Source organism: Phyllobates terribilis, unplaced genomic scaffold (genome assembly GCF_046119375.1).
Source record: "Phyllobates terribilis strain yellow unplaced genomic scaffold, ASM4611937v1 Scaffold_8__6_contigs__length_399053987, whole genome shotgun sequence".
NCBI classification, from domain to species: Eukaryota; Metazoa; Chordata; class Amphibia; order Anura; family Dendrobatidae; genus Phyllobates; species Phyllobates terribilis.
Window position 1 is genome coordinate 338,526,641 of NW_027362768.1, and position 26,261 is coordinate 338,552,901.

General features: G+C 43.8%; 1 protein-coding gene across 1 annotated transcript in view; it reads right to left on the minus strand.

Moving 5' to 3' along the window:
* The window catches only part of ADAMTS9 (ADAM metallopeptidase with thrombospondin type 1 motif 9), a 276,312-nt gene that overhangs the window by 141,694 nt on the left and 108,357 nt on the right, over positions 1–26,261 (minus strand). Inside the window, exons 12-16 of the mRNA XM_073644685.1 lie at positions 15,737–15,882; positions 14,845–15,026; positions 14,628–14,764; positions 5,915–6,032; positions 4,056–4,151 (exon numbers count right to left, since the gene is read on the minus strand). Of these exons, the coding sequence (XP_073500786.1) occupies positions 4,056–4,151; positions 5,915–6,032; positions 14,628–14,764; positions 14,845–15,026; positions 15,737–15,882 (679 nt within the window). The remainder of the gene's footprint in view (positions 1–4,055; positions 4,152–5,914; positions 6,033–14,627; positions 14,765–14,844; positions 15,027–15,736; positions 15,883–26,261) is intronic.

Genomic DNA, 26,261 nt, shown 5'->3' on the forward strand with positions numbered 1-26,261 from the left:
CAATAGGTGATATCACAGCTCACCTTCTCCTCCTCTACAATGACTGATAACACCTCTATATACAGTAGGTAACAAAGGATCCACCATCCACAATAGGTGATATCACAGCTCACCTCCTGCTCATGTACAATGACTGATAAGACCTCTATGTAGAGTAGATAATACAGGAGCCACCATTCATAATAGGTAATGTCACAGCTCACCTCCTTCTCCTCCTGTACAATGACTGATAACACCTCTATATACAGTAGATAACACAGGATCCACCATTCACAATAGGTGATGTCACAGCTCACCTCCTCTTCCTCCTGTACAATGACTGATATCACCTCTATATACAGTAGATAACACAGGATCCACCATCCATAATAGGTGATGTCACAGCTCACCTCCTCCTCCTGTACAATGACTGATAACACCTCTATATACAGTAGATAACATAGGATCCACCATTCACAATAGATGATATCACAGCTCACCTCCTCCTCATGTACAATGACTGATAACACCTCTATGTACAGTAGATAACACAGGATCCACCATCCACAATAGGTGATGTCACAGCTCACCTCCTCCTCCTGTACAATGACTGATATCACCTCTATATACAGTAGATAACACAGGATCCACCATCCATAATAGGTGATGTCACAACTCACCTCCTTCTCCTCCTGTACAATGACTGATAACACCTCTATATACAGTAGATAACACAGGATCCACCATTCACAATAGGTGATGTCACAGCTCACCTCCTCTTCCTCCTGTACAATGACTGATATCACCTCTATATACAGTAGATAACACAGGATCCACCATCCACAATAGGTGATGTCACAGCTCACCTCCTCCTCCTGTACAATGACTGATATCACCTCTATATACAGTAGATAACACAGGATCCACCATCCATAATAGGTGATGTCACAGCTCACCTTCTCCTCCTGTACAATGACTGATAACACCTCTATATACAGTAGATAACATAGGATCCACCATTCACAATAGGTGATATCACAGCTCACCTCCTCCTCATGTACAATGACTGATAAGACCTCTATGTACAGTAGATAATACAGGAGCCACCATTCATAATAGGTAATGTCACAGCTCACCTCCTTTTCCTCCTGTACAATAACTGATAACACCTCTATATACAGTAGATAACACAGGATCCACCATCCACAATAGGTGATGTCACAGCTCACCTCCTCTTCCTCCTGTACAATGACTGATATCACCTCTATATACAGTAGATAACACAGGATCCACCATCCACAATAGGTGATGTCACAGCTCACCTCCTCCTCCTGTACAATGACTGATATCACCTCTATATACAGTAGATAACACAGGATCCACCATTCATAATAGGTGATGTCACAGCTCACCTCCTCCTCCTGTACAATGACTGATAACACCTCTATATACAGTAGATAACACAGAATCCATCATTCACAATAGGTGATGTCACAGCTCACCTTCTCCTTTTTTAATATAGTGATGTGAAAAATAAATGTACCTGTTGTTATCATAAAAACCTTATTTAAACAATAGGTCATTTTCTGATCAGAAATTCCATTTAATCCCTTATCGACATTGACATGCGGCATGCATCTTTCGTTACACGTCGGATGCGGGTTGTATAGAGCAGGCTCAGGAGCTGAACCAGCTCCATACTGGGCAGATGCCGGCTGCGTTTTACAGCCAGAATCAGCCTCTAAAAAGCACATTCACAGTTAATCACAGACAGCAGCATTTAAACGTCCTGCTTGCGTAAAAATAAATTAAAGAAAAAAATTACGGAATTGCGTCTTTGTTTTTTTTTCCACTTCACCCCACTTGGTCTTTTTTTCCCCAATTTTTCAGTATATTACATGGTACAAAGAATGGTGTCATGTCATTCAAAACTAAAATGTTTTTTGCAAAAAAAACATTGATGAAAAAATATCAAAGTTATTGCTCTTGGGAGAACAGGAGAAAAAAAACAAAAGAGCAAAAACAAAAAATCACTAGGTCTTGAAAGAGTAAAATGGACACTCCAGGAAAAAACATGATATGCTGTTTTATGCCTAGTGCAAAATGTGAGGAGGTGGAGCACGATAAAGGCATTATGTGATGTGTATGGTCAGTCTTAATAAAATAAATTCTATTCATTTTTTTACAAACAGCTTTACAAAGATACAGAAACAAGATTACCCATTTTATTTTTCACAGTTTTTTGACTCTCATCACATTGCCCTGATCGTCGCCCAGACAAATTGATATCAGTCATCCTAAATTGGGGGCTCAGTAGTCACATCAATTTGTAGGATCCAGGTCCTGCGGCTATGTAAATGGTCCATGGCGGCCAGATAGGAGTTTTGGGAAACCATCTCCAACCTGCAGTATTCCCCAGCGCCTCTTCTGATTTGTAGGACAGGTGTGAGGTCATGCATGAGTTAGGCTGCATCGATGATATCATACTGAACCGACAAATCGGAAAAAGCCATAAGAGGTAGTTTTCAGGGCTCCCATCTGGCGGCTTTGGACTACCGACGTGTTTGCTGGACAAGGGTTCTGCGAATTGATCTCTAGGGAAGACTTACTCCTGTACTGATGACTGGTATTTCAACATCTATAGTAAAATCAATGTCATAGAATCCTAGAATGTTAAGGTTGGAAGGGACCTCCAGAGTCATCGTGCCCAACCCCCTGCTCAATGCAGGATTGATTACACCATCTCAGACAGATGTCTGTCCAACTTCTGTTTGAAGACTTCCATTGGAGGAGAACTCACCACCTCTCGAGGCCGCTTGATCTACTCATTGATCACCCTCACATGTCTGTTCTATGCACCCTTAGTGCCCTGTTTCCCTGTCCCCCAAAGTTTCGCTAGGATGCCGAGGCTCCATCTCATGACAGAGCATCTCAATGTCACCCATAAGAAACCTTTACTGGTTTCTTAGAGTTTTCAGATCTGTGATGCCAACTCTTTCAAGAGTCTGAGGGGTTCTCCTAATTTTCTATCAGCCTTCTGGACTTTGCAGGTGATTAGGCAAGGAAGCACTTGTTTCAATGCTCCTGCACTGTCAATGCTTTATTTCCCCTGTGGTGGGCGCTGTATCTGAAATCAACATTTCAGCTTCATTCTCCTGTCGATCCCACCTGATCACTGAGGACCTCAGCAGTTGTCACGGGTGTGTCAGGTGTGACAGACAGTTGCTCTGGAGCCGGCTGTAGAAGGTCACTGTGCTTGGCACTGCAGACGCCTTCTTGATTCCCTCATCTCTGTAGTATCCTTACATCCTTCTTCCTTTAGGACCCAGCAGCGACTTCCACCTTCTGCTGCTGATTGACACACCCTTGTTGGGAAGTTAAATAGTCTCAGTTTCTCCAGAGAGTCGCCGGTGGTAGTTCTATGTACCTCTGTGTAGGCTTGGAGTACTAGCAGTCAGCTAGTTTCTTCTCTGGTGCCCTTGGAGGACAGTTGGCGTTATCTCTCTGGTGTCTGCTCAAGCTAAGTGTATCTCCTTTGTTTGTCTGCCTTGTTGTCTTTAATTTGTAGTGGGGTTTGACTAGTGCTCACCCTGTCCCTATGTAGGGCCAAGCTCTAGGGACATTCAGGGCTTAGGGTCCTGCTCGGCGATAGGCGTGGAACCAATATAGGGACGGTAGGGTAGGCAGGGTGATATTAGATCTTCCTAGGGGTCTCCACTCCCCATTTTCCTAGTGTTTGGGCTTCCTCCCCCTCTTCCCTTCGTGTTGCACTTAGGCTTTCCCTCACCTTGCGTGACAGCAGTAGGTCAACATCTGATCATCTATTTTTTTGGGCAGATGTAACAAAAAAGGGATTGTAAAAAAAAAAAAGGAAATCCCTTTAATGAAAGCTGGTTGTTCCTGGGACACATGCACTTTAATAACGCTTAAAATAACACTTGTAAATATGAGCCAGTAAAGTGTCAGCACGGATCGACTTCAGTGGAAGCTAATGAGAGGACGCGAGGGCTTGCCAAGATTAAGACACAGTCTGTACTTAACATCCTCTGTGGAATTCAATCACAGTATGGTCTCACCAAGGTAGTTGTCATCTTCCGGCTTCCCTGAGTAGCTGTGCTGCCGCACATCAATGTTAGTAGCGCCGGCTGGAATACGAACCACGGTATTGTAGCCTGGGAAGCACAAAGGATGAAGTGCACGGTTAGTTCACATTAATGGGCAGGATGTTCCTCACAAAGGCTGCGAGGGTTACACTTCTGCCAAATGCATGTAGCATCACTTCAAAACACAACTTTCTATGTTTACAGAGAACAAAGGAAGAAAAGCATGGCCGCTCATTGCGTTATGCTTCCACGGCAAAGAAGAGTCGTGCCGCTGTGTCTGAGATGTCTCTTCACAGCCCGTTATATCATATTCCTATTGAAAACTTTGGATCGTCTTCTACAGTTGTTTAGGAGACCACGGGTAACAAACACTGTCATCCCCACCATTGTCTGGAGGCTTCATGAGCTCCCATAACTCTTCTGAGATATCCAAAGTTTTCAAAAACAATCTAAACAATCCAAAAGTCTAGGGAATGACTCAATAGGTGATTACCATTTTTTTTTAAATATTGTTTAAATCAGGGTTTTCTGTTAAATGTATTTTTTTTATTATTTAAAGGGGTTTTCCAGTGGAAACAAGTTATCACCTATTGATCGGTGGCGGTCCGACTGCTGGGACGTGCACCAATCGGCAGAAGGGTGCACTTTAATCCCTTACTGCGGCTTCCTTTATTTCCCATGGGGCTTCCATGGGGCTCAGATTTTCCGGCAGCCCCATAGAGCATCAGACGGGCATCCAAATTGTATCGGGGATATAAGTGACCTATCGAGGTTAAAAATTCCCCATCGGTGTGGCTCCCAGTGGTCAGTCCCCAACTAATCAATAGGTTATCACAGATTCTTTAGATAGGTGATAACAGCCCCCTAAATAATGGTTCTTTCAATTTTGTATATCATTACTTGTATTAAAGAATATGCAGAAATCGTGCACTTTTCACACTGGCCACTAAGAATAATACTAACCTATGCTTTATGTTATTTTCATCAACCAAATGGACTATAACCGCAATAGACAGGCTCTGACTAATTGATTTCTACAGGAGAGATTTCTAGGAATGCTCTAATCTGTGCAAAAGTCATTGTGAAGGGAGAGGGAAGAGGTGAGCTGTGACATTGCCTACTGTGAATGGTGAATTCTGTGTTATAGAGGTGTTATTGGTCATTGTATAGGAGGAAGAGGTGAGCTGTGACATCACCTACTGTGAATGGCGGATCCTGTGTTATCTACTGTATATAGAGGTGTTATCAGTAATCATACAGGAGGGGGAGGAGGTGAGCTGTGACATTACCTATTGTGAATGGTGGATCCTGTGTTATCTGATGTACATAGAGGTGATATCAGTCATTGTACAGGAGGAGGAGGTGAGCTGTGATATCACATATTGTGATTGGTGGATCCTGTGTTATCTACTGTATGTAGAGGTGTTATCAGTCATTGTACAGGAGGAGGAGGAGGTGAGCTGTGACATCACCTATTGTGAATGGTGGATCCTGTGTTAGCTACTGTATATAGAGGAGCTATCAGTCATTGTACAGGAGGAGGAGGTGAGCTGTGACATCATCTATTGTGAATGATGGACTCTGTGTTATCTACTGTATATAGAGGTGTTATCAGTAATCATACAGGAGGGGGAGGAGGTGAGCTTTGACATCACCTATTGTGATTGGTGGATTCTGTGTTATCTACTGTATATAGAGGTGTTATCAGTCATTGTACAGGGTTGGGGAGGAATGAAAAACCCCCATTAAAGCAACTATAATATGGCATATTAAAAGTTATATTCTTCCAGCACTAAACGGTATGGCGAAACCTTTGCTTCACAGGTACCTACCGTAATGTACTATGTTAAACGTTCCAGCTATGGTCTTGCAGGATGAATTGTCTCCACCACAGACGCCACATTTATCTCTTCTAGCTTTTGAGTTTAGGACGTGATCACAACCAGCTTGCTTTAAAAAAAAGATATTGAAAATATCCATGAAAAAAAAGAACAGTTCATTTCATCCTTGTCAGTGCAATGGATCCCTTAACATGCCTCAGTCCCCGATCGGTCATATGACGGACACCATTGCTGACCATTGGACCCAATCACCCATTGTTATGGGATAAGATAAACAAATATCTACTTTTTCTCCACCAACAGCACCCCCGGTGTCCATATTCCGCATTGCAACTCAATCTCAATCATTTGAAGTGTCAGAAAATAAAGGGATGATCGGTCATAGGCTATGCTACGCGCATCACAGCTTAGGAATAGGAGCCATGCTGCCACTGAGGTCAGAAGAAGAAGATGAGTACGGTTTATTCTGCTATTTTATAACATTTTCAGCTCTTTTGTTTTTTTAAATATAAAACTTGGAAAACCCTTTTAAGTATTACATGATATCCATGAAAATGAATGGTCTATCCATATACTGCATGGACACATCAGCTCGTCCACAGATAGAAATGATGTACAAGTACTTTTATTTTCCCAAAATGTCTAAATACATTATTTAAAAAAAAAATATTATATATATATATATATATATATATATATATATATATATATATATATATATATATATATATACACAGTGGGAGAAAAAAGTATTTAATCCCTTGGTGTTTTTGTAAGTTTGCCCACTGGCAATAACAGTCTATAATTTTAAGGGTCGGTTAATTTTAACATTGAGAGATAGAATATCCCAAAAGAAATCACATTGTATAAATTAGATACATTTTTTTGCATTTTGCAGTGAGAAATAAGTATTTCATCCCCTACAAACCTTTATGAGTTCTGGCTCCTACAGACCAGTTAGACGCTCCTAATCAACTGGTTACCTGCATTAAAGACAGCGGTCTTACATAGTCACCTGTATAAAAGACTCCTGTCCACAGACTCAATTAATCAGTCAGACTCTAACCTCTACAACATGGGCAAGACCAAAGAGCTTTCTAAGGATGTCAGGGACGAGATCATAGACTTGCACAAAGCTGGAATGGGCTACAAAACCATAAGTAAGATGCTGGGTGAGAAGGAGACAACTGTTGGTGCAATAGTAAGAAAATGGAAGAAATACAAAATGACTGTCAATCGACATTGATCTGGGGCACCATGCAAAATCTCACCTCGTGGGGTATCCTTGATCATGAGGAAGGTGAGAGGTCAGCCTAAAACTACACGGGGGGAACTTGTTAATGATTTTAAGGCAGCTGGGGCCACAGTCACCAAGAAAACCATTGGTAACACATTACTCCTTAAAGGTTTAAAATCCTGCAGTGCCCGCAAGGTCCCCCTGCTCAAGAAGGCACATGTGCAGGCCTGTCTGAAGTTTGCTAATGAACACCTGGATGATTCTGTGAGTTATTGGGAGAAGGTGCTGTGGTCAGATGAGACAAAAATTGAGCTCTTTGGCATTAACTCAACTCGCCGTGCTTGGAGAAAGAAGAAGGGTGAGTACAACCCTAAGAACATTGTCCCAACTGTGAAGCATGGTGGGTGAAACATTATACTTTGGGGGTGCTTTTCAGCAAAGGGGACATGACGACTGCACCGTATTGAAGGGAAGATGGATGGGGTCCTGTATCGTGAGATTTTGGCCAACAACCTCATTCCTTCAGTAAGAGCATTGAAGATGGGTCGTGGCTGGGTCTTCCAGCAAGACAATGATCCAAAACATACAGCCAAGGCAACAAATGAGTGGCTCAAAAAGAAGCATAGTAAGGTCATGGAGTGGCCTAGCCAGTCTCCAGACCTATAGAAATAGAAAACTTATGGAGGGAGTTGAAGCTCCGAGTTGCCAAGTGACAGCCTCAGAATCTGAATGATTTAGAGATGATCTGCAAATAAATTTATCTAATTTATACAATGTGATTTTCTTGATTTTTTTTGGGATATTCTATCTCTCAATGTTAAAATTAACCTACCCTTAAAATTATAGACTGTTCATGTCTTTGTCAGTGGGAAAACTTAGGATCAAATACTTTTTCACCCCACTGTATGTATTTGAAAATTGTACATTCACACTGAAGGCATCAAAACTATGAATTAACACATGTGGAATTATATACTTAACAAAAAAGTGTGAAACAACTAAAAATATGTCTTATATTCTAGGTTCTTCAAAGTAGCCACCTTTTACCTTGATGACTGCTTTGCACACTCTTGGCATTCTCTTGATGAGCTTCAAGAGGTAGTCACCGGAAATGGTTTTTGTAGCGTCGGCGTCCCTGCCTCCTGCTAGGCAGGGACGCCGTTCCCCTCACCTCTCCGCTCCGTGCCCGGCGTCTTCCTCCCGCTCTGCTGGCAGCGCGCGCTGCTTCCCGGCAACTGTGCTTAGGGCGCGCGCGAGCTCCCCCTCTCTTAAAGGGGCCGCGCGCGCCGTCCTAAGGAGTCCCCGGCCAATGGCCGGAGGATCTCACCATGTATAAGGCACCTCCTCCAAAATGGAGGTGCCCGAGCAATGTTGTTGCAAAGCCTATCAACTCTGCTTCAGCCCTCAGGTCCCGTTACCAGATACCTGCCAGTTACCTGCCAGATTCCTGCTTGATTCCTGCCTGATACCTGTATATCTGCTTGCATTCCTGCGGTCCGACAGTCTGCCTACCAGCACCTGCCAGTCTGTCTATGGATCAGTCTGCCCGCTCACCTGGGAGCGTCCACCTGCTACCTGCCAATTAGCCTACCTGGAGGCTCTGCCGTCACTTGCCGTGACCACCTGCCAGCCAGCCGAGAGACTCTTACCCGCTCACCTGTGAGCGCCCACCTGCTACCTGCCTGCTAGCCTACCTGGAGGCTCAGCCGTCACTTGCTGTGACCACCTGCCTGTCCAAAGACTCTTGCCCGCTCATCTGGGAGCGCCCACCTGCTACCTGCCTGCTAGCCTACCTGGAGGCTCTGCCATCACTTGCTGTGACCACCTGCCTGTCCAGAGACTCTTGCCCGCTCACCTGGGAGCGCCCACCTGCTACCTGCCTGCTAGCCTACCTGGAGGCTCTGCCGTCACTTGCTGTGACCACCTGCCTGTCCAGAGACTCTTGCCCGCTCACCTGGGAGCGCTCACCTGCTACCCGCTTGCTAGCCTACCTGGAGGCTTAGCCGTCACTTGCTGTGACCACCTGCCTGTCCAGAGACTCTTGCCCGCTCACCTGGGAGCGCTCACCTGTTACCTGCCTGCTAGCCTACCTGGAGGTTCTGCTGTCACTTGCCGTGACCACCCGCCTGTCAAGAGACTGTTCCCGTCACTTGCCGTGTCCGTTCTGTCCTTCTACCCTGAGACTGTTCTTGTCACCTGCCGTGTCTACCTTCCCGCCTTCCCTGGGAGCCACCTGCCTCCTTACAAAGACTGCCCCTTTGTATAATAGCTCAGAGGTTCCACCTCCCAGACCCGTTACAGTTTTCACTTCACAGGTGTGCCCTGTCAGGTTTAATAAGTGGGATTTATTGCCTTATAAATGGGGTTGGGACCATCAGTTGTGTTGTGCAGAAGTATGGTGGATACACAGCTGATAGTCCTACTGAATAGACTGTTAGAATTTGTATTATGGCAAGAAAAAAGTAGCTAAGTAAAGAAAAAACGAGTGGCCATCATTACTTTAAGAAATGAAGGTCAGTCAGTCCGAAAAATTAGGAAAACTTTGAAAGTGTCCCCAAGTGCAGTTGCAAAAACCAAAGAAACTGGCTCACATGAGGACCGCCCCAGGAAAGGAAGACCAAGAGTCACCTCTGCTTCTGAGGATAAGTTTATCCGAGTCACCAGCCTCAGAAATCGCAGGTTAACAGCAGCTCAGATTAGAGACCAGGTCAATGCCACACAGAGTTCTAGCAGCAGATACATCTCTACAACAACTGTTAAGAGGAGACTTTGTGCAGCAGACCTTCATGGTAAAATAGCTGCTAGGAAACCACTGCTAAGGACAGGCAACAAGCAGAAGAGACTTGTTTGGGCTAAAGAACACAAGGAATGGACATTAGACCAGTGGAAATCTGTGCTTTGGTCTGATGAGTCCAAATTTGAGATCTTTGGTTCCAACCACCGTGTCTTTGTGCGACTCAGAAAAGGTGAACGGATGGACTCTACATGCCTGGTTCCCACAGTGAAGCATGGAGGAGGAGGTGTGATGGTGTGGGGGTGCTCTGCTGGTGACATTGTTGGGGATTTATTCAAAATTGAAGGCATACTGAACCAGCATGGCTACCACAGCATCTTGCAGCGGCATGCTATTCCATCCGGTTTGCGCTTAGTTGGACCATCATTTATTTTTCAACAGGACAATGACAACAAACACACCTCCAGGCTGTGTAAGGGCTATTTGACCAAGAAGGAGAGTGATGGGGTGCTACGCCAGATGACCTGGCCTCCACAGTCACCAGACCTGAACCCAATCGAGATGGTTTGGGGTGAGCTGGACCGCAGAGTGAAGGCAAAAGGGCCAACAAGTGCTAAGCATCTCTGGGAACTCCTTCAAGATTGTTGGAAGACCATTTCCGGTGACTACCTCTTGAAGCTCATCAAGAGAATGCCAAGAGTGTGCAAAGCAGTCATCAAAGCAAAAGGTGGCTACTTTGAAGAACCTAGAATATAAGACATATTTTCAGTTGTTTCACACTTTTTTGTTAAGTATATAATTCCACATGTGTTAATTCATAGTTTTGATGCCTTTAGTGTGAATGTACAATTTTCATAGTCATGAAAATACAGAAAAATCTTTAAATGAGAAGGTGTGTCCAAACTTTTGGTCTGTACTGTATATATATATTTTTTTTATTTAGAAATTTCACTGAATGTTATTGCAGACGTAGATGAGATAAACTTTTAGGCGTGATGTCCCTTTAAGATCTTGATAAAAGTTTGGGCCAAGTTTAGTTTTTTCTCCCCAGAGATAAATGAAGATAGGGTTTCACGTTTTATCATAATTTATTAGTAGTTGGATGATGTGTCCGGACTCTGTTTGTTTAGCAGACGTGTTCTCGAGCCTGTAGATGGTGCTGTTGTTACTACGATCCACAAGATAGTTTGGTTAGCAACAAAAACTCTTAAGAATATCAGGATAAAAAAAAACATTAAAAGGAAGCAAATGGCTCAAGTCTATTCAATGAAGAAGACCAAAAAGTAAAATGATGCATCATTTTCAGAGTCATCTCAAATTCTCTGTTGTCATAAAAGTTCTCCTTTAAATTCAGCAAAAATGAATTGGCCCAAAGGCGTAAAGTGGAAATTTAGATTTTCTATCATAAAGAGCAGCAAATTTATTAAAAAAAACAAAAACATAATTTTCTCCACACCCTAAACAGGAGTGTGAATAAGGTGCCAGTCTAGGGCACAACCGGTGTACCAGGGTTGGAAACTTTAGTTTTGGCCAGTTTGCTTGATTTTTTGGGAATCAGGGGTTTTCCGTGAATCCACACACACTGTCTGGCCCGAGGCCCCTGGGGTGTCAGTTTTTCAGGCCGTTGATAGATTACATTCAGTACTGTATTAGAGGCAAGTTTTGCACTGCTTGCACCTATGTCTGGCATTATATTTTGAGGGCAATATTCCCAATAAAGCATTTGTCTGAGCTTCTAAGGGAATCTGTCAGCAGGCTTTTGAAGTCTAATCTGAGAGGAGCATGATGTAGGGGAGGCCACCCTGATTCCAACGATGTGTCACTTACTGGGCTGTGTGTTGCTGTTTCAATAAAATCAGTGTTTTATCAGCAGGAGATTATCACTAGAAGACTAGTTGTCTTGTGCCTCTTAGTCCTGCTGCTCTGTATAACCCCGCCCCTATCACTGATTGGCAGTTTTCTAGAAAGCAGCCAAACAGTGTTGTGGGCGGGATTATAACAGGCCTTCCTATCTGAGCACTGCTACATTTTCATCAGAGAAAACAGTGATTTTATCAAAATGACAGCTAGCAGCTCAGTAAGTGATACGTCACTGGAATCAGGATCCCTGTCTCTACATCATGCTGCTGTCAGGTTACATAGCAAAAACCTGGTGATAGATTCCGTTTAAAGGGTTTGCACGCATAGACTGCCCCAGTTTAAAATGTGCAGATGGATATTAAAAAAAATCTCTCACCGTTTTGCGCCTACAGCTCCAATGCATGCCAATATGTTTCCATGGTTCCACAGACCTCAATCAAAACGTAAGAAGTTTGCTCGTACATTCATATTAAACGCAGAGATAGACAAAAGGGAGCATTAGATTCCCTACTTATAGGGTTGGCTTGTCGTCTGTAACCATGGAAACACATAGGTCCTCCTGGGAGCTGTAATTCTAAAACGGCAGGAGATTGTTCAACAAGACTATTTGCAAAGTTATTCATTTTTTTTTGTTTTAGATGTAGAAATTGGTTAAAGCCCCTTAGTTGTATAGTGTATCAATAGTATAATAGAATAATAAAAGTAAAAAAAAAAAAAAAAAAGCTCAAGCACCTAGAATAAAATGACTGATCAGGGCACAAGGAAAATATGAAGCAATAGTTAGAAAAAGCTGGAAAAACCCTTTCATCATTTTCTCATTGGATACAATGAAACTTCACATAATGTCATTTGTGATTGACAAAAGGGGGGTAACTCGCCCTCACGACTGGACTTAAGCACAATGGATCTTTCAGAGCGGCAGAACAATGCTGCCAAATATTAAAAGATCTTTCAAACAAAAGAGTGGAAACATTGTATGTAGCATTTACTACTGTAATATCAAGAACAATAGGAATGGTGATAAAAGGAAAGAAAAAGTCACATATGACACATAGGGGGTATGGACAGCACTGAGGGACCCCGTGTATCAACCACAACTGTGAATCGCTCCCTTTCTGGTGAAATTGAGCCCTCCTTATATTACACGGACAGCCATGTATCTGCATTGTGTTCCTATATCCCCCCTGCAGTGGTCGCTACAGGAAAAATTCCTGTCTGGCTGCAGCAAAATGCTAAGGATGTCACATATGACACCTACATTTTGAAGGATGTTGTCCAGAAAAGCTTCTACAGCAAGATCCCTGGAAGAATCTGCAGTTTGATGAAGAAGGTTTCATTGGTTGAAAGTAACGGCCACTACTGGAAAGTGAAGGGCTATCTATCAGAATGTTAGGAAATTCGTTGGAACCGGCCAATTTGAACAATTTGCAATTCGTTTCACAAGAATCACCAAAAAATGCCCGCCACTATTTTACAGAAAGCAGAAGAGTACATGAGCCAGAGAAGGCTGACATAACGTCAGGCGTGTTAGGGCAGGCTTTACCATAAAGCCTTGTAGCTATCAAATCACATGGTATAGCACAGCCAATAAGGAACAATTATCATAGCCTGTGTAAAAGCCGAGGCAGGGAATGCAACAGCCATTTTCGGATGAATCTGGAAAAAGAGAGGACAGAGATCTCCTATCTATCTATGTATCTATCTATTTATCTGTCTGTCTGTCTATATGCCTGTCTTTTTCTTTCTATTATCTATTAATTATCATCTATCTCTCTACTATCTATCTAAATAAAAAATGAGGACATCACTCCAAAGTCAGATGATAAGAAAACAGATTTTATTCAGCCCATGCTTGAGCTAATTAAAATCAGTTTTCTCACCATCTGACTTTGGAGTTCTACCCCATTTATTGGATTTGCATGCAAAAGGCTTTCGGTGATAACCCTGGGGGCTTTGCAGCCATTTTTGCATGAACAGTGCTGCATTTATCTATCTATCTATCTATCTATCTATCTATCTATCTATCTATCTATCTATCTATCTATCTATTTATTATCTATCATCTATTATCTATCTAATATCTATCTATCTATTTATGATCTATCTGTATCTATCTATCTATCATCTATCTGTCTGTATCTATCATCCATGTATCTATCTATCCATGTATTATCTATCTATCTACGCATCTATCTATCTGTCTATTTATCTATTAATAATCTATTATCTATCTACAGATCTACAGTATCTATCTATCATCTATTTATTATCTATCTATTATCTATCTATCTATCTATCTATCATCTATCTATCTATCATCTAGCTATCTATTATCTATCATCTATCTATTATCTATCTATCTATTATCTATCATCTATCTATTATCTATCTATCTATCATCTATCTATTATCTATCTATCTATTATATATCTATTATCTATATATCTATCATCTATCTATTATCTATCTATATATCTATCAGTCATCTATCTATCATCTATCTATTATCTATCATCTATCTAGCTATCATCTATCTATATATTATCTATCATCTATCTATCTATCTGTATCTATCATCTATCTATCTATTATCTATCTATCATCTATCTATCTATCCATTTATTATCTGTCTGTATCTATTCATCTATCAATCTATTTATCTTTCCCTATTAACTTTCTGATTAAATGTTATAGTATATACTCCCTTCGCCCTTGTCATCGCAGTCATACTAATCGTGCTCCGTATGGGTATAGGGTCCTAACACAGTGCCATCTTCCCTCCGCTTTTCCCTTCTTTATTGTTCTCAGTGATTTAGTACAGGCCACAAGAGTTAGAAATGAGAACTGCGCAAATCAAGCGCATAAGTATTTACCCGACACAGTCCTTGCACACAGATATCATTTGTGTCTGGTCCGCATGACGTTCCATCGACAACCCTGTCCCTGAGCTGATAATAGGCTGTGCTTCCTGCCACCCGGCAGAATAGTTTACAGCGGTCCTTCATTAGAACTGCGGACAGATAGAAATGCTTTGTCAATAACGTTTAAATTCAGCAGAACGAGAAGAAGCCACAATTGGGCAGCACTTACTTCCGCTGTATTTAGGCACCCAGCGCACGTTAGGAGGTAGACCATTGATATTGAAATGTTTCCCATCAAAATCAGAACACTGCTCCTCTCTGAAGTCCTTCTTCTGCTTTGAGCAGGGCTCCGTATTACAAGACTTAAATTTCATCCTGCGTCCCACGCAGTATTTACCACCATTTTTTGGCCTGGAAAAAAAAACAGAAAAAGGAAAGTTAGGGACAATATTACAAAATTCAGTTTTAGAGAAGCCCTACCTGAGCAACCTTTGTAAATTTGACTTCCAAGGATATGCGGACATCATAAGGGTTTAATTTGAGATGCAGAATTAGAACCGTGCAGATGAAAAGAGTGGCTCCCTGTTGGAGGACTCGACTTGTCCATGCATTACATGGTTTCCCATTCATTTGAATATGGTCCATGTAATACTACATTTGTCCTGTAGTGGCCACTGCAGGAAAAATGAGCAGACACATAAAGTATTCCTTGGCGATCACAGCTGATTGCTATTGGATAAAGAAGCCAGAACTGTAGCGATCAGTTGATCATCGATGCAAAGTTCTAAAAAGGTGATGACCAAATGAGTAAAACCAGTTTCAATCTGAATTTAATATACAAAATACATAGGTTTTAAAGGGTATTCCCATTTTAAAAGGATTATCCCACTATGTATTACTTATTTACAGGATTGGTAATAAAGGTATGATCGGTGAAGATCTGAACACTTCACGATAACAGGGGTCCTGCGATGCCATAGACTTCAAGCATGCTAGCTACTCTATTGAATTCTATTGCGAGGATATGGGAACCATGAATTTGGGGGACCCCAACCTTTAGGACACTCAATATTTGCTTGTGCCGGTAGGAACTGATGTAATGTAATAGAAAATGTACTTACTCAGGTTTGTTGCATTCTCGAATGGCGGTTTTGATCCCACCACTACAAGATCTAGAACAAGCACCGAATGGTTTCCAAGGTCCCCAGGAACCATCAACAATAGAAGCATCGTGTTCTTTAGGGATACACAAGCCATACTTGCAATGCTGTTGGCAATGATAAACACGGGGTAAATTTCAATGTAGAGAACAATCATCTTTGTACTAAAATGGGATTTTAAGTCCTCATCACTAGAGTTAGTGCAACACCCAAGCCTATTGGCCACGATAGTGGTCAAAGGCAGATGGATAGAAACGGGAGAACCACCTCTTACCTCACAGCATCAGCGGCTCCTTTTTTAATTGGCCAGTTTGATGCGACATCACCATGCTGAAAAAATGACATCACGCCAGGCTGGCTAATGAAAAGAAGAGCCACGGATCCTGTCTGGTAAGAGGCGGTCTTCTTGCTCCCATCTGGCATGGTCGATGAAATGGGATGTGAGAATCAATTGGCATCAACTCTAGTCATCACTTTCTAGATATCTGCTTGCTATGACTGGACAGGACAAGTTTTCAGCTTCTCTATGAGAAGGGTGGTCACCTATAGACAAATATTGCATAAACAACTTCCAACAGAGTATAGCAAAATATATATATATATTTTTTTGGCCAAGTTGGTCTTCTCGAGATCTTTATATTTGGATATATCAAGGTCAAAGGAAAAGGAAAGACACTACTGTTATACTAAATGGTCAACCAGCAATGGGGGCATCTCTTGTAAGGCTCAATATCAGATAGATTGGCTGTCTATATGTACTCTTTTGTTAGCAAGCTTTGATATCTATCAATTCCTAAACTAAGTAATTTACTCCCTTGGTCCAGCAGGGAGGTTTCCAGTGAATTTCCATTTAAAGGGACCTGTCACCAGATCAAAAGTGACTACTTTGTGCTCTTAGTTTATTCCCTCTGCTCCCCCGAGTAATCCATTTTTTTCATAAATATGTCAAAGGGTTCAAAAGATATGTGATTTTTCATTTTGTGCTAATTTTTATGGTTTTTACCAAGGTGGAGTGGCTCAGAGGATTCCTAGGGGGTGTAGCTTTAGACTGCTCTGCATAGTTATCCTACAAGCACCGGCCCTCTTGGTGAAGACCATAAAAATTAGAAATAACTAAAAAGACCTATAGAAAAGCAAAAATCAGAAAACTCAGGTGAGCAAAAACCAGACACTTTTGACGTGGTGACTAGTGTTGAGCGATACCTTCCGATATCAGGAAATATCGTATCGGATTGGATCGGACCGATACCCAAAAAGTATCGGATATCGCCGATTCCGATACCGGAAACCAATGCAAGTCAATGGGACACAAATATCGGCAATGAAAATAAACCCTTTCTTTCCTTGCAGGTTAATTCTACATGAAGTAAAACAACTAAGAATAATGTAGAATGTATTACGCGAAAAGCCGGCAATTCATCAGCGGCATACACAGGTACCCGACAATTTACAACAGAAAGAATAGAGCTTCACACATAGATTAGATAGATAGAAACATGTCAGTCACATATATATGAAGTACAGTGACAGTGTTGCTTACTGTACTTGTCATTTAGTGTAAAGGATTTATTTAAAAATATAATAGTGTTTTCATGCACTGTCTCTTTAAAAAAGCCGGCCGGCAATTCAGCATCTGTACCCGACAATTTAGAATAGAAGGAATAGAGAATCATACATAGATTAGATAGATAGAAACATGTCAGTCACATATATATGAAGTACAGTGACAGTGTTGATTACTGTACTTGTCATTTAGTGTTAAAATAAAGGATTTATTTAAAAAAAAATTGGCGTGGGGTTCCCCATAATTTTAGTCTCTAGCGGAGGTTAAGCAGACGGCTGGGGCAGATGTTTGAAGCCTGGGAAGGGGTAATACCCACGGAGCTTCCCAGGCTACTAATATGAGCCCCCAGCTGAATACCTAGCCTTTACTAGCTATTAAAATGGGGGACCCCCTCAAAAAAATGACGTGGGGTCCCCCCTAATTTAATAGCTAGCAAAGGCTAGGCAGACAGCTGGGGGCTGATATTAATAGCCCAGGAAGGGTGCCATGAATATTGGCCCCCTCCCAGGCTAGAAACACCAGCCGTCAGCCGCCCCAGAAATGGCGCATCCATAGGATGCGCCAATTCTGGCACTTAGCCTCGCTCTTCCCACTGCCCTGTAGCGGTGGCAGTGGGGTAATAGGGCTGGGGTTGATGTCAGCTTATAATGCCAGCTGACATCAAGCCCAGGTTAGTAATGGAGAGGCGTCTATAAGACACCCCCATTACTAACCCCATAGTCAAAGTAAAAAAAAAAAAACACAAACACCCAGAATAAAGTCCTTTAATTGAAATAAACACACAATTCTTTATTGTTCTAAATTAAACTCTACTTACCATCACGCCCATTCCAGCTGAAGCCAACGATCTTCTGCAATAAAAGAAAAATAATAAAGCAACATCATCCTTACCTTTCCATGGTTCCCAGGACAGCTCTAGCTCTGCTACATCGAGATGACAGGCTGGACCGCAGCAGAACGCTGCCATCCAGCCTGTCATCCCGCAGACACTGAGAAGCGCAGGCATGCTTGCGCTCCTCAGTGTCTCTCTGTGACGGCATCCAGATGAGCCGAGTTCATGTCCAATGAACTCAGCTCACCTCATTCACGTCACTGACAGCGTAAGTATGGTAAGTATAGTTTAATTTAGAACAATAAAGAATTGTGTGTTTATTTCAATTAAAGGACTTTTTTCTGGGTGTTGTGTTTTTTTTAAATACTTTACTAGAAATTCATGGTGGTCATGTCTAATATTGGCGTGACCCCATGAATTTCGGGCTTAGGGCCAGCTGATAATGCCAAGCTGGCCTTAACCCCTTTATTACCCAGTGAGCCACCGCACCAGGGCCCTGGATGAGTTGGGTACAGCGCCAGAAGATGGCGCTTCTATGAACGCGCCATTTTCCGGGGTGGCTGCGGACTGCAATTTGCAGCGGGTGGGGCCCAGAAAGCTTGGGCCTCCCTGCGCTGTGGATTCCAGCCCCCAGCTGCCTAGTTATACCTGGCTGGACACAAAAATAGGGCGAAGCCCCACGTATTTTTTTTTTAATTATTTCATGAATTTCCTGAAATAATTAAAAAAAAATTGACGTGGGGCTTCGCACTATATTTGTGTCCAGCCAGGTACAGCAGGCAGGAACGGGCTGCGCCCAACCACCAGCTGCCTATTTGTACCTGGTTGGACACAACAATATAGGGAAGCCCTTTTTTTCTTTATTATTTCATGAATTTCATGAAATAATTTAAAAAAAAAATACGTGGGGCTTCTCCCTATTTGTGTGTCCAGCCAGGTACAACTAGGCAGCTGGGGGATGGAATCTGCAGCGCAGGGAGGCCCAAGCTTTCTGCCCCCCCCCCCCAGTGCAAATTGCAGTCCGCAGCCACCCCGGAAAATGGCGCGTTCATAGAAGCTGGATGCTGTACCTGGCTGGCATACAAAAATATGGCAAAGCCCATGTCAAAATTTTTGGGAAAAATTAATTAAAAAATAAATAATAATTTAGGGACTGCATCTTTATTAACTCCTCAAATGTCATTTAGTGTTAAAATAAAGGATTTATTTAAAATAAAATTGGCGTGGGATCCCCCATAATTTTAGGCTCTAGCGGAGGTTAAGCAGACGGCTGGCGCAGATGTTTGAAGCCTGGGAAGTGGGTAATACCCACGGAGCTTCCCAGACTACTAATATCAGCCCCCAGCTGAATACCTAGCCTTTACTAGCTATTAAAATGGGGGACCCCCCCAAAAAATGACCCCCTATTTAATAGCTAGCAAAGGCTAGGCAGACAGCTGGGGGCTGATATTAATAGCCCAGGAAGGGTGCCATGAAAATTGGCCCCCTCCCAGGCTAGAAACACCAGCCGTCAGCCGCCCCAGAAATGGCGCATCCATAGGATGCGCCAACTCTGGCACTTAGCCTCGCTCTTCCACGCTGCCCTGGTGCGGTGGCAGGGGGTAATAGGGTTGGGGTTCATGTCAGCGCCAGCTGCCATGAAGCCCAGGTTAGTAATGATGGGCGTCTATAAGACACCCCCATTACTAACCTACAAAGTGTTAAAAAGAAAAAACACACTACACCCAGAAAAAAATAATTTATTTGAAATAAAACACACAATTTTATTTAATTCTTAGTTTACTAAAAAAAATAGTTACCTGTCCACGTTCCTGCGCTGATCTCCCATGCACAGCTGTCACATCTGGAGATGGTGACAGCTGTGCATGGCTGCTGTAAGCTCACGCTGCCGGGAACACGTCCGCTCCCGGCAGCGGGAGCCACTGACTGAGGTCACCGGAGTGCATTCAGTCAGCGCATATTTGAGTAGTGTTGAGCATTCCGATACTGAAATATCGGGTATCGGCCGATATTCGCGGTATCGGAATTCCGATACTTAATTCCGATACTTTTACAATATAGAATACCGGAATCGGAAGTTCCCATAATGCCTGCGCTCTGCAGTGTCTCTGAAGTATGACAAGCTGGATGGCAGAGCTCAGCTGAGATCCAGCCTGTCATCAGAATGCCATCCCAGCGTGGGAGAATTCTCCTGATCGTTTAAAAGCTGGCGGGCGGTAAAAAGCCGCCGGCTTTTAAACAATTACACAGCCCCATACTGCTTCCCCGCAGCCTCCCACCCCGATCCTCCGCTCCCCTCGTCACCTCCCATCCCGATCGTAAGTTAGGACCGGGCGGGGAGCGCAGCACCAAGGAGAGGGGAGCGAAGGACCCGGGCGGGGAAGCCGGCATTGAAAAGACTTCACCGCCGGCTTTCCCGTTCTGTGCTGCGCTTTCCCGCCGGTTATTTCAAATGAACAGCTGAGGTATCAGGTGATGCTGATCAGCTGTTCATTTGAAGTAGCCGCGGTGCCCTCAGAGGGTTCACGTGAGTTCATGCTTGACTGCATGAACTCACATGAACTTTCCCATGGTCGCACAGGTCAGCCTCACCTCCCAGACGATCAGCCCGTCATGATTGGTGTGTGTGGGTGTCTGTGCGTGTGTCTGCGAGTGTGTGCGGGGTGTGTGTGCGGGGTGTCTGCGCGATGTCTGCGGGTGTGTGCGATGTCTGCGGGTGTGTGCGGTGTCTGCGGGTGTGTGCGGTGTCTGTGCGGTGTGTGCGCGGTGTCTGTGCGATGTCTGCGAGTGTGTGCGGTGTCTGTGCGAGTGTGTGCGGTGTCTGTGCGATGTCTGCGGGTGTGTGCGGTGTCTGTGCGATGTCTGCGAGTGTGTGCGGTGTCTGTGCGATGTCTGCGGGTGTGTGCGTGCAGGCAGACATAGGCCGATGTGACACTACTACTCCCATCGGCCTATGTCTGTCCCCCGTCCACTCGTGCCAGCAGGATCAGCTCGATGGGAGCAGTAGTTCCCATCAGCCTGATCCTGCTATTTAAATTGCCCTACTGTGTCCCCAATAAATTTTAAATACATGTCATTGGTGGCCTACAATAAATTAGTTCATACATTACCTGTCCCCGCCGATCGCCACCTAAAATAAAGTAAAAAATAAAAAAACTACACCTATACTCACATAGACACCTAGTTCCCCGAAGCCATCGATCTCCTGTAATAAAATATAAAATAATAAACCACAACCTTATCCTTACCCCTCCGTAGTAGTCCACGAGTGTCCCACGAAGATCTCCAGTTTAGAGCAGCCACATAGAATGTGACCGCTCTGAACTGCTGCCGCCGTTAGAATGATGGGGCCGTAAAGCAGCCCCGTCATTGCATGAGCGGGTTCGCCGGAGTTCAGGCAGCGCTGCATCGGTTAGGTCCTTTACGGCCCTGCTGTATCGTGAGAAATTCCCACGGTACAGCAGTGCCGTAAAGGAGGTCTCCGGAGCTGCGCTGACTGAATGCACTCCGGTGACCTCAGTCAGGGGCTCCCGCTGCCGGGAGCGGACGTGTTCCCGGCAGTGTGAGCTTACAGCAGCCATGCACAGCTGTCACCATCTCCAGATGTGACAGCTGTGCATGGGAGATCAGCGCAGGAACGTGGACAGGTAACTATTTTTTTTAGTAAACTAAGAATTATATAAAATGGTGTGTTTTATTTCAAATAAATTATTTTTTTCTGGGTATAGTGTGTGTTTTTTCTTTTTAACACTTTGTAGGTTAGTAATGGGGGTGTCTTATAGACGCCCATCATTACTAACCTGGGCTTCATGGCAGCTGGCGCTGACATGAACCCCAACCCTATTACCCCCTGCCACCGCACCAGGGCAGCGTGGAAGAGCGAGGCTAAGTGCCAGAGTTGGCGCATCCTATGGGTGCGCCATTTCTGGGGCGGCTAACGGCTGGTGTTTCTAGCCTGGGAGGGGGCCAATATTCATGGCACCCTTCCTGGGCTATTAATATCAGCCCCCAGCTGTCTGCCTAGCCTTTGCTAGCTATTAAATAGGGGGTACCCCATGTCATTTTTTGGGGGGGTCCCCCATTTTAATAGCTAGTGAAGGCTAGGTATTCAGCTGGGGGCTGATATTAGTGGTCTGGGAAGCTCCGTGGGTATTACCCACTTCCCAGGCTTCAAACATCTGCGCCAGCCGTCTGCTTAACCTCCGCTAGAGCCTAAAATTATGGGGGGATCCCACGCCAATTTTATTTTAAATAAATCCTTTATTTTAACACTAAATGACATTTGAGGAGTTAATAAAGATGCAGTCCCTAAATTATTATTTATTTTTTAATTAATTTTTCCCAAAAATTTTGACGTGGGCTTTGCCATATTTTTGTATGCCAGCCAGGTACAGCATCCAGCTTCTATGAACGCGCCATTTTCCAGGGTGGCTGCGGACTGCAATTTGCACCGGGGGGGGGGCAGAAAGCTTGGGCCTCCCTGCGCTGCAGATTCCATCCCCCAGCTGCCTAGTTGTACCTGGCTGGACACACAAATAGGGAGAAGCCCCACGTATTTTTTTTTTTAATTATTTCATGAAATTCATGAAATAATAAAGAAAAAAAGGGCTTCCCTATATTGTTGTGCCCGGCCAGGTACAAATAGGCAGCTGGTGGTTGGGCGCAGCCCGTTCCTGCCTGCTGTACCTGGCTGGACACAAATATAGGGCGAAGCCCCACGTCAATTTTTTTTCAATTATTTCAGGAAATTCATGAAATAATTAAAAAAAAAATTGATGTGGGGCTTCGTCCTATATTTGTGTCCAGTCAGGTACAGCAGGCAGGAACGGGCTGCCCCCAACCACCAGCTGCCTATTTGTACCTGGTTGGACACAACAATATAGGGAAGTCCTTTTTTTCTTAATTATTTCATGAATTTCATGAAATAATTAAAAAAAAAAATACGTGGGGCTTCGCCCTATTTTTGTGTCCAGCCAGGTACAACTAGGCAGCTGGGGGCTGGAATCCGCAGCGCAGGGAGGCCCAAGCTTTCTGGGCCCCACCTGCTGCAAATTGCAGTCCGCAGCCACCCCGGAAAATGGCACGTTCATAGAAGCGCCATCTTCTGGCGCTGTACCCAACTCATCCAGGGCCCTGATGCGGTGGCTCACTGGGTAATAAAGGGGTTAAGGCCAGCTTGGCATTATCAGCTGGCCCTAAGCCCGAAATTCATGGGGTCACGCCAATATTAGACATGACCACCATGAATTTCTAGTAAAGTATTTAAAAAAAACACAACACCCAGAAAAAGGTCCTTTAATTGAAATAAACACACAATTCTTTATTGTTCTAAATTAAACTATACTTACCATCACGCCCATTCCAGCTGAAGCCAACGATCTCCTGCAATAAAAGAAAAATAATAAAGCAACCTCATCCTTACCTTTCCATGGTTCCCATGACAGCTTCAGCTCTGCTACATCGAGATGACAGGCTGGACCGCAGCAGAACGCTGCCATCCAGCCTGTCATCCCGCAGACACTGAGAAGCGCAGGCTTGCTTGCGCTCCTCAGTGTCTCTCTGTGACGGCATAAAGATGAGCCGAGGTCATGTCCAATGAACTCAGCTCACCTCATGCACGTCACTGACAGCGTGGGAAAATTCTCCTGCACTCAGCGCTTCAGCGTGAGAATTTTCCCAGCTTCAGCTGGAATGGGCGTGATGGTAAGTAGAGTTTAATTTAGAACAATAAAGAATTGTGTGTTTATTTCAATTAAAGGACTTTATTCTGGGTGTTTGTGTTGTTTTTTTTTTAACTTTGACGATGGGGTTAGTAATGGGGGTGTCTTATAGACGCCTCTCCATTACTAACCTGGGCTTGATGTCAGCTGGCATTATAAGCTGACATAAACCCCAGCCCTCTTACCCCACTGCCACCGCTACAGGGCAGTGGGAAGAGCGAGGCTAAGTGCCAGAATTGGCGCATCCTATGGATGCGCCATTTCTGGGGCGGCTGACGGCTGGTGTTTCTAGCCTGGGAGGGGGCCAATATTCATGGCACCCTTACTGGGCTATTAATATCAGCCCACAGCTGTCTGCCTAGCCTTTGCTAGCTATTAAATTAGGGGGGAGTCCACGTCATTTTTTTGAGGGGGTCCCCCATTTTAATAGCTAGTAAAGGCTAGGTATTCAGCTGGGGGCTCATATTAGTAGCCTGGGAAGCTCCGTGGGTATTACCCCCTTCCCAGGCTTCAAACATCTGCCCCAGCCGTCTGCTTAACCTCCGCTAGAGACTAAAATTATGGGGAACCCCACGCCAATTTTTTTTTAAATAAATCCTTTATTTTAACACTAAATGACAAGTACAGTAATCAACACTGTCACTGTACTTCATATATATGTGACTGACATGTTTCTATCTATCTAATCTATGTATGATTCTCTATTCCTTCTATTCTAAATTGTCGGGTACAAATGCTGAATTGCCGGCCGGCTTTTTTAAAGAGACAGTGCATGAAAACACTATTATATTTTTAAATAAATCCTTTACACTAAATGACAAGTACAGTAAGCAATACTGTCACTGTACTTCATATATATGTGACTGACATGTTTCTATCTATCTAATCTATGTGTGAAGCTCTATTCTTTCTGTTGTAAATTGTCGGGTACCGGTGTATGCCGCTGATGAATTGCCGGCTTTTCGCGTAATACATTCTACATTATTCTTAGTTGTTTTACTTCATGTAGAATTAACCTACAAGGAAAGAAAGGGTTTATTTTCATTCCGATATTTGTGTCCCATTGACTTGCATTGGTTTCCGGTATCGGAATCGGCGATATCCGATACTTTTTGGGTATCGGTCCGATCCAATCCGATACGATATTTCCTGATATCGGAAGGTATCGCTCAACACTAGTGGTGACAGGTCCTTTTTAGTTTGATCTTCTCTTTGCTCCTTGAAGACCATGAATCAAAGATTTCTGCTTCTAGGATTTCTATGTCTTCCTTCATAATTCCTCACTATCAGGCGATTTCTGAATCAGCTGATGGAAAGCTCAACCAAGGTCACAGGAGGCTTCGAGGAAAATGCATTTCGCCTGGAGCCGAAATAATCTCATAGTATAATTAGGTATAGAGAAGACACCTGCACAGACGACGTAAAACTAGAAGAGCATTGCGGAAGGGACGCCTGTCCCCATCGTTACTGAACATATTACATTTCTGAAAGTCCCCACTAACACACTGAAATTCTAATTAGAGACTGTGTTATAGCACTAGGGTCTTTCCAGTAATCACTGGTGGCTCCATCAGTTGCATCGGTATATGGAAGGTTGAGCTAGAAGAAGGGCAAAAGGCAAGGTATTGAATAAGCATCAGCAGATTATGACCCCATAGGGGTAATATACTCCCCCATCAGGGACATATCATAGTGCCCAAGAGGTAAACGGGGCCACTTCCATCTCAAAAACAGGTGAAATTGTGCATTACGATGAGCTATTGGACTGCAAAGGGCCCATTTGTTGTTCATGCACAGGGGCCCTCTTCTGTCTGTGTCCACCCCAGCTCCCTATGGTAGTGCTCTGGTTGAAAAGATCAGGTTAACTACTAATCCACATGTCCCCCCCGCTATTCCCCATCCTCTCCTCTCTGTCAATCCCTTCACTGGCTCCTCATTGCCCAGAGGCTCCAGTTGAAAACCCTAACCATGGCATACAAAGCTATCCACAACCTGTCTCCTCCATACATCTGTGATCTAGTCTCCCGGTACTTACCTGCACGCAACCTCCGATCCTCACAAGATCTCCTTCTCTACTCTCCTCTTATCTCCTCTTCCCACAATCGCATACAAGATTTCTCCCGTGCATCCCCCCTACTCTGGAACTCTCTACCCCAACACATCAGACTCTCGCCTACTGTGGAAACCTTCAAAAGGAACCTGAAGACCCACCTCTTCCGACAAGCCTACAACCTGCAGTAACCCTTGCCCCACCATACCGCTGCACGACCAGCTCTACCTATGTATACCCTTTTCTCACATGTAAAGCGCCATGGAATAAATGGCGCTATAATAATAAATAATAATAATAATGGGTATAATATTGAAGTG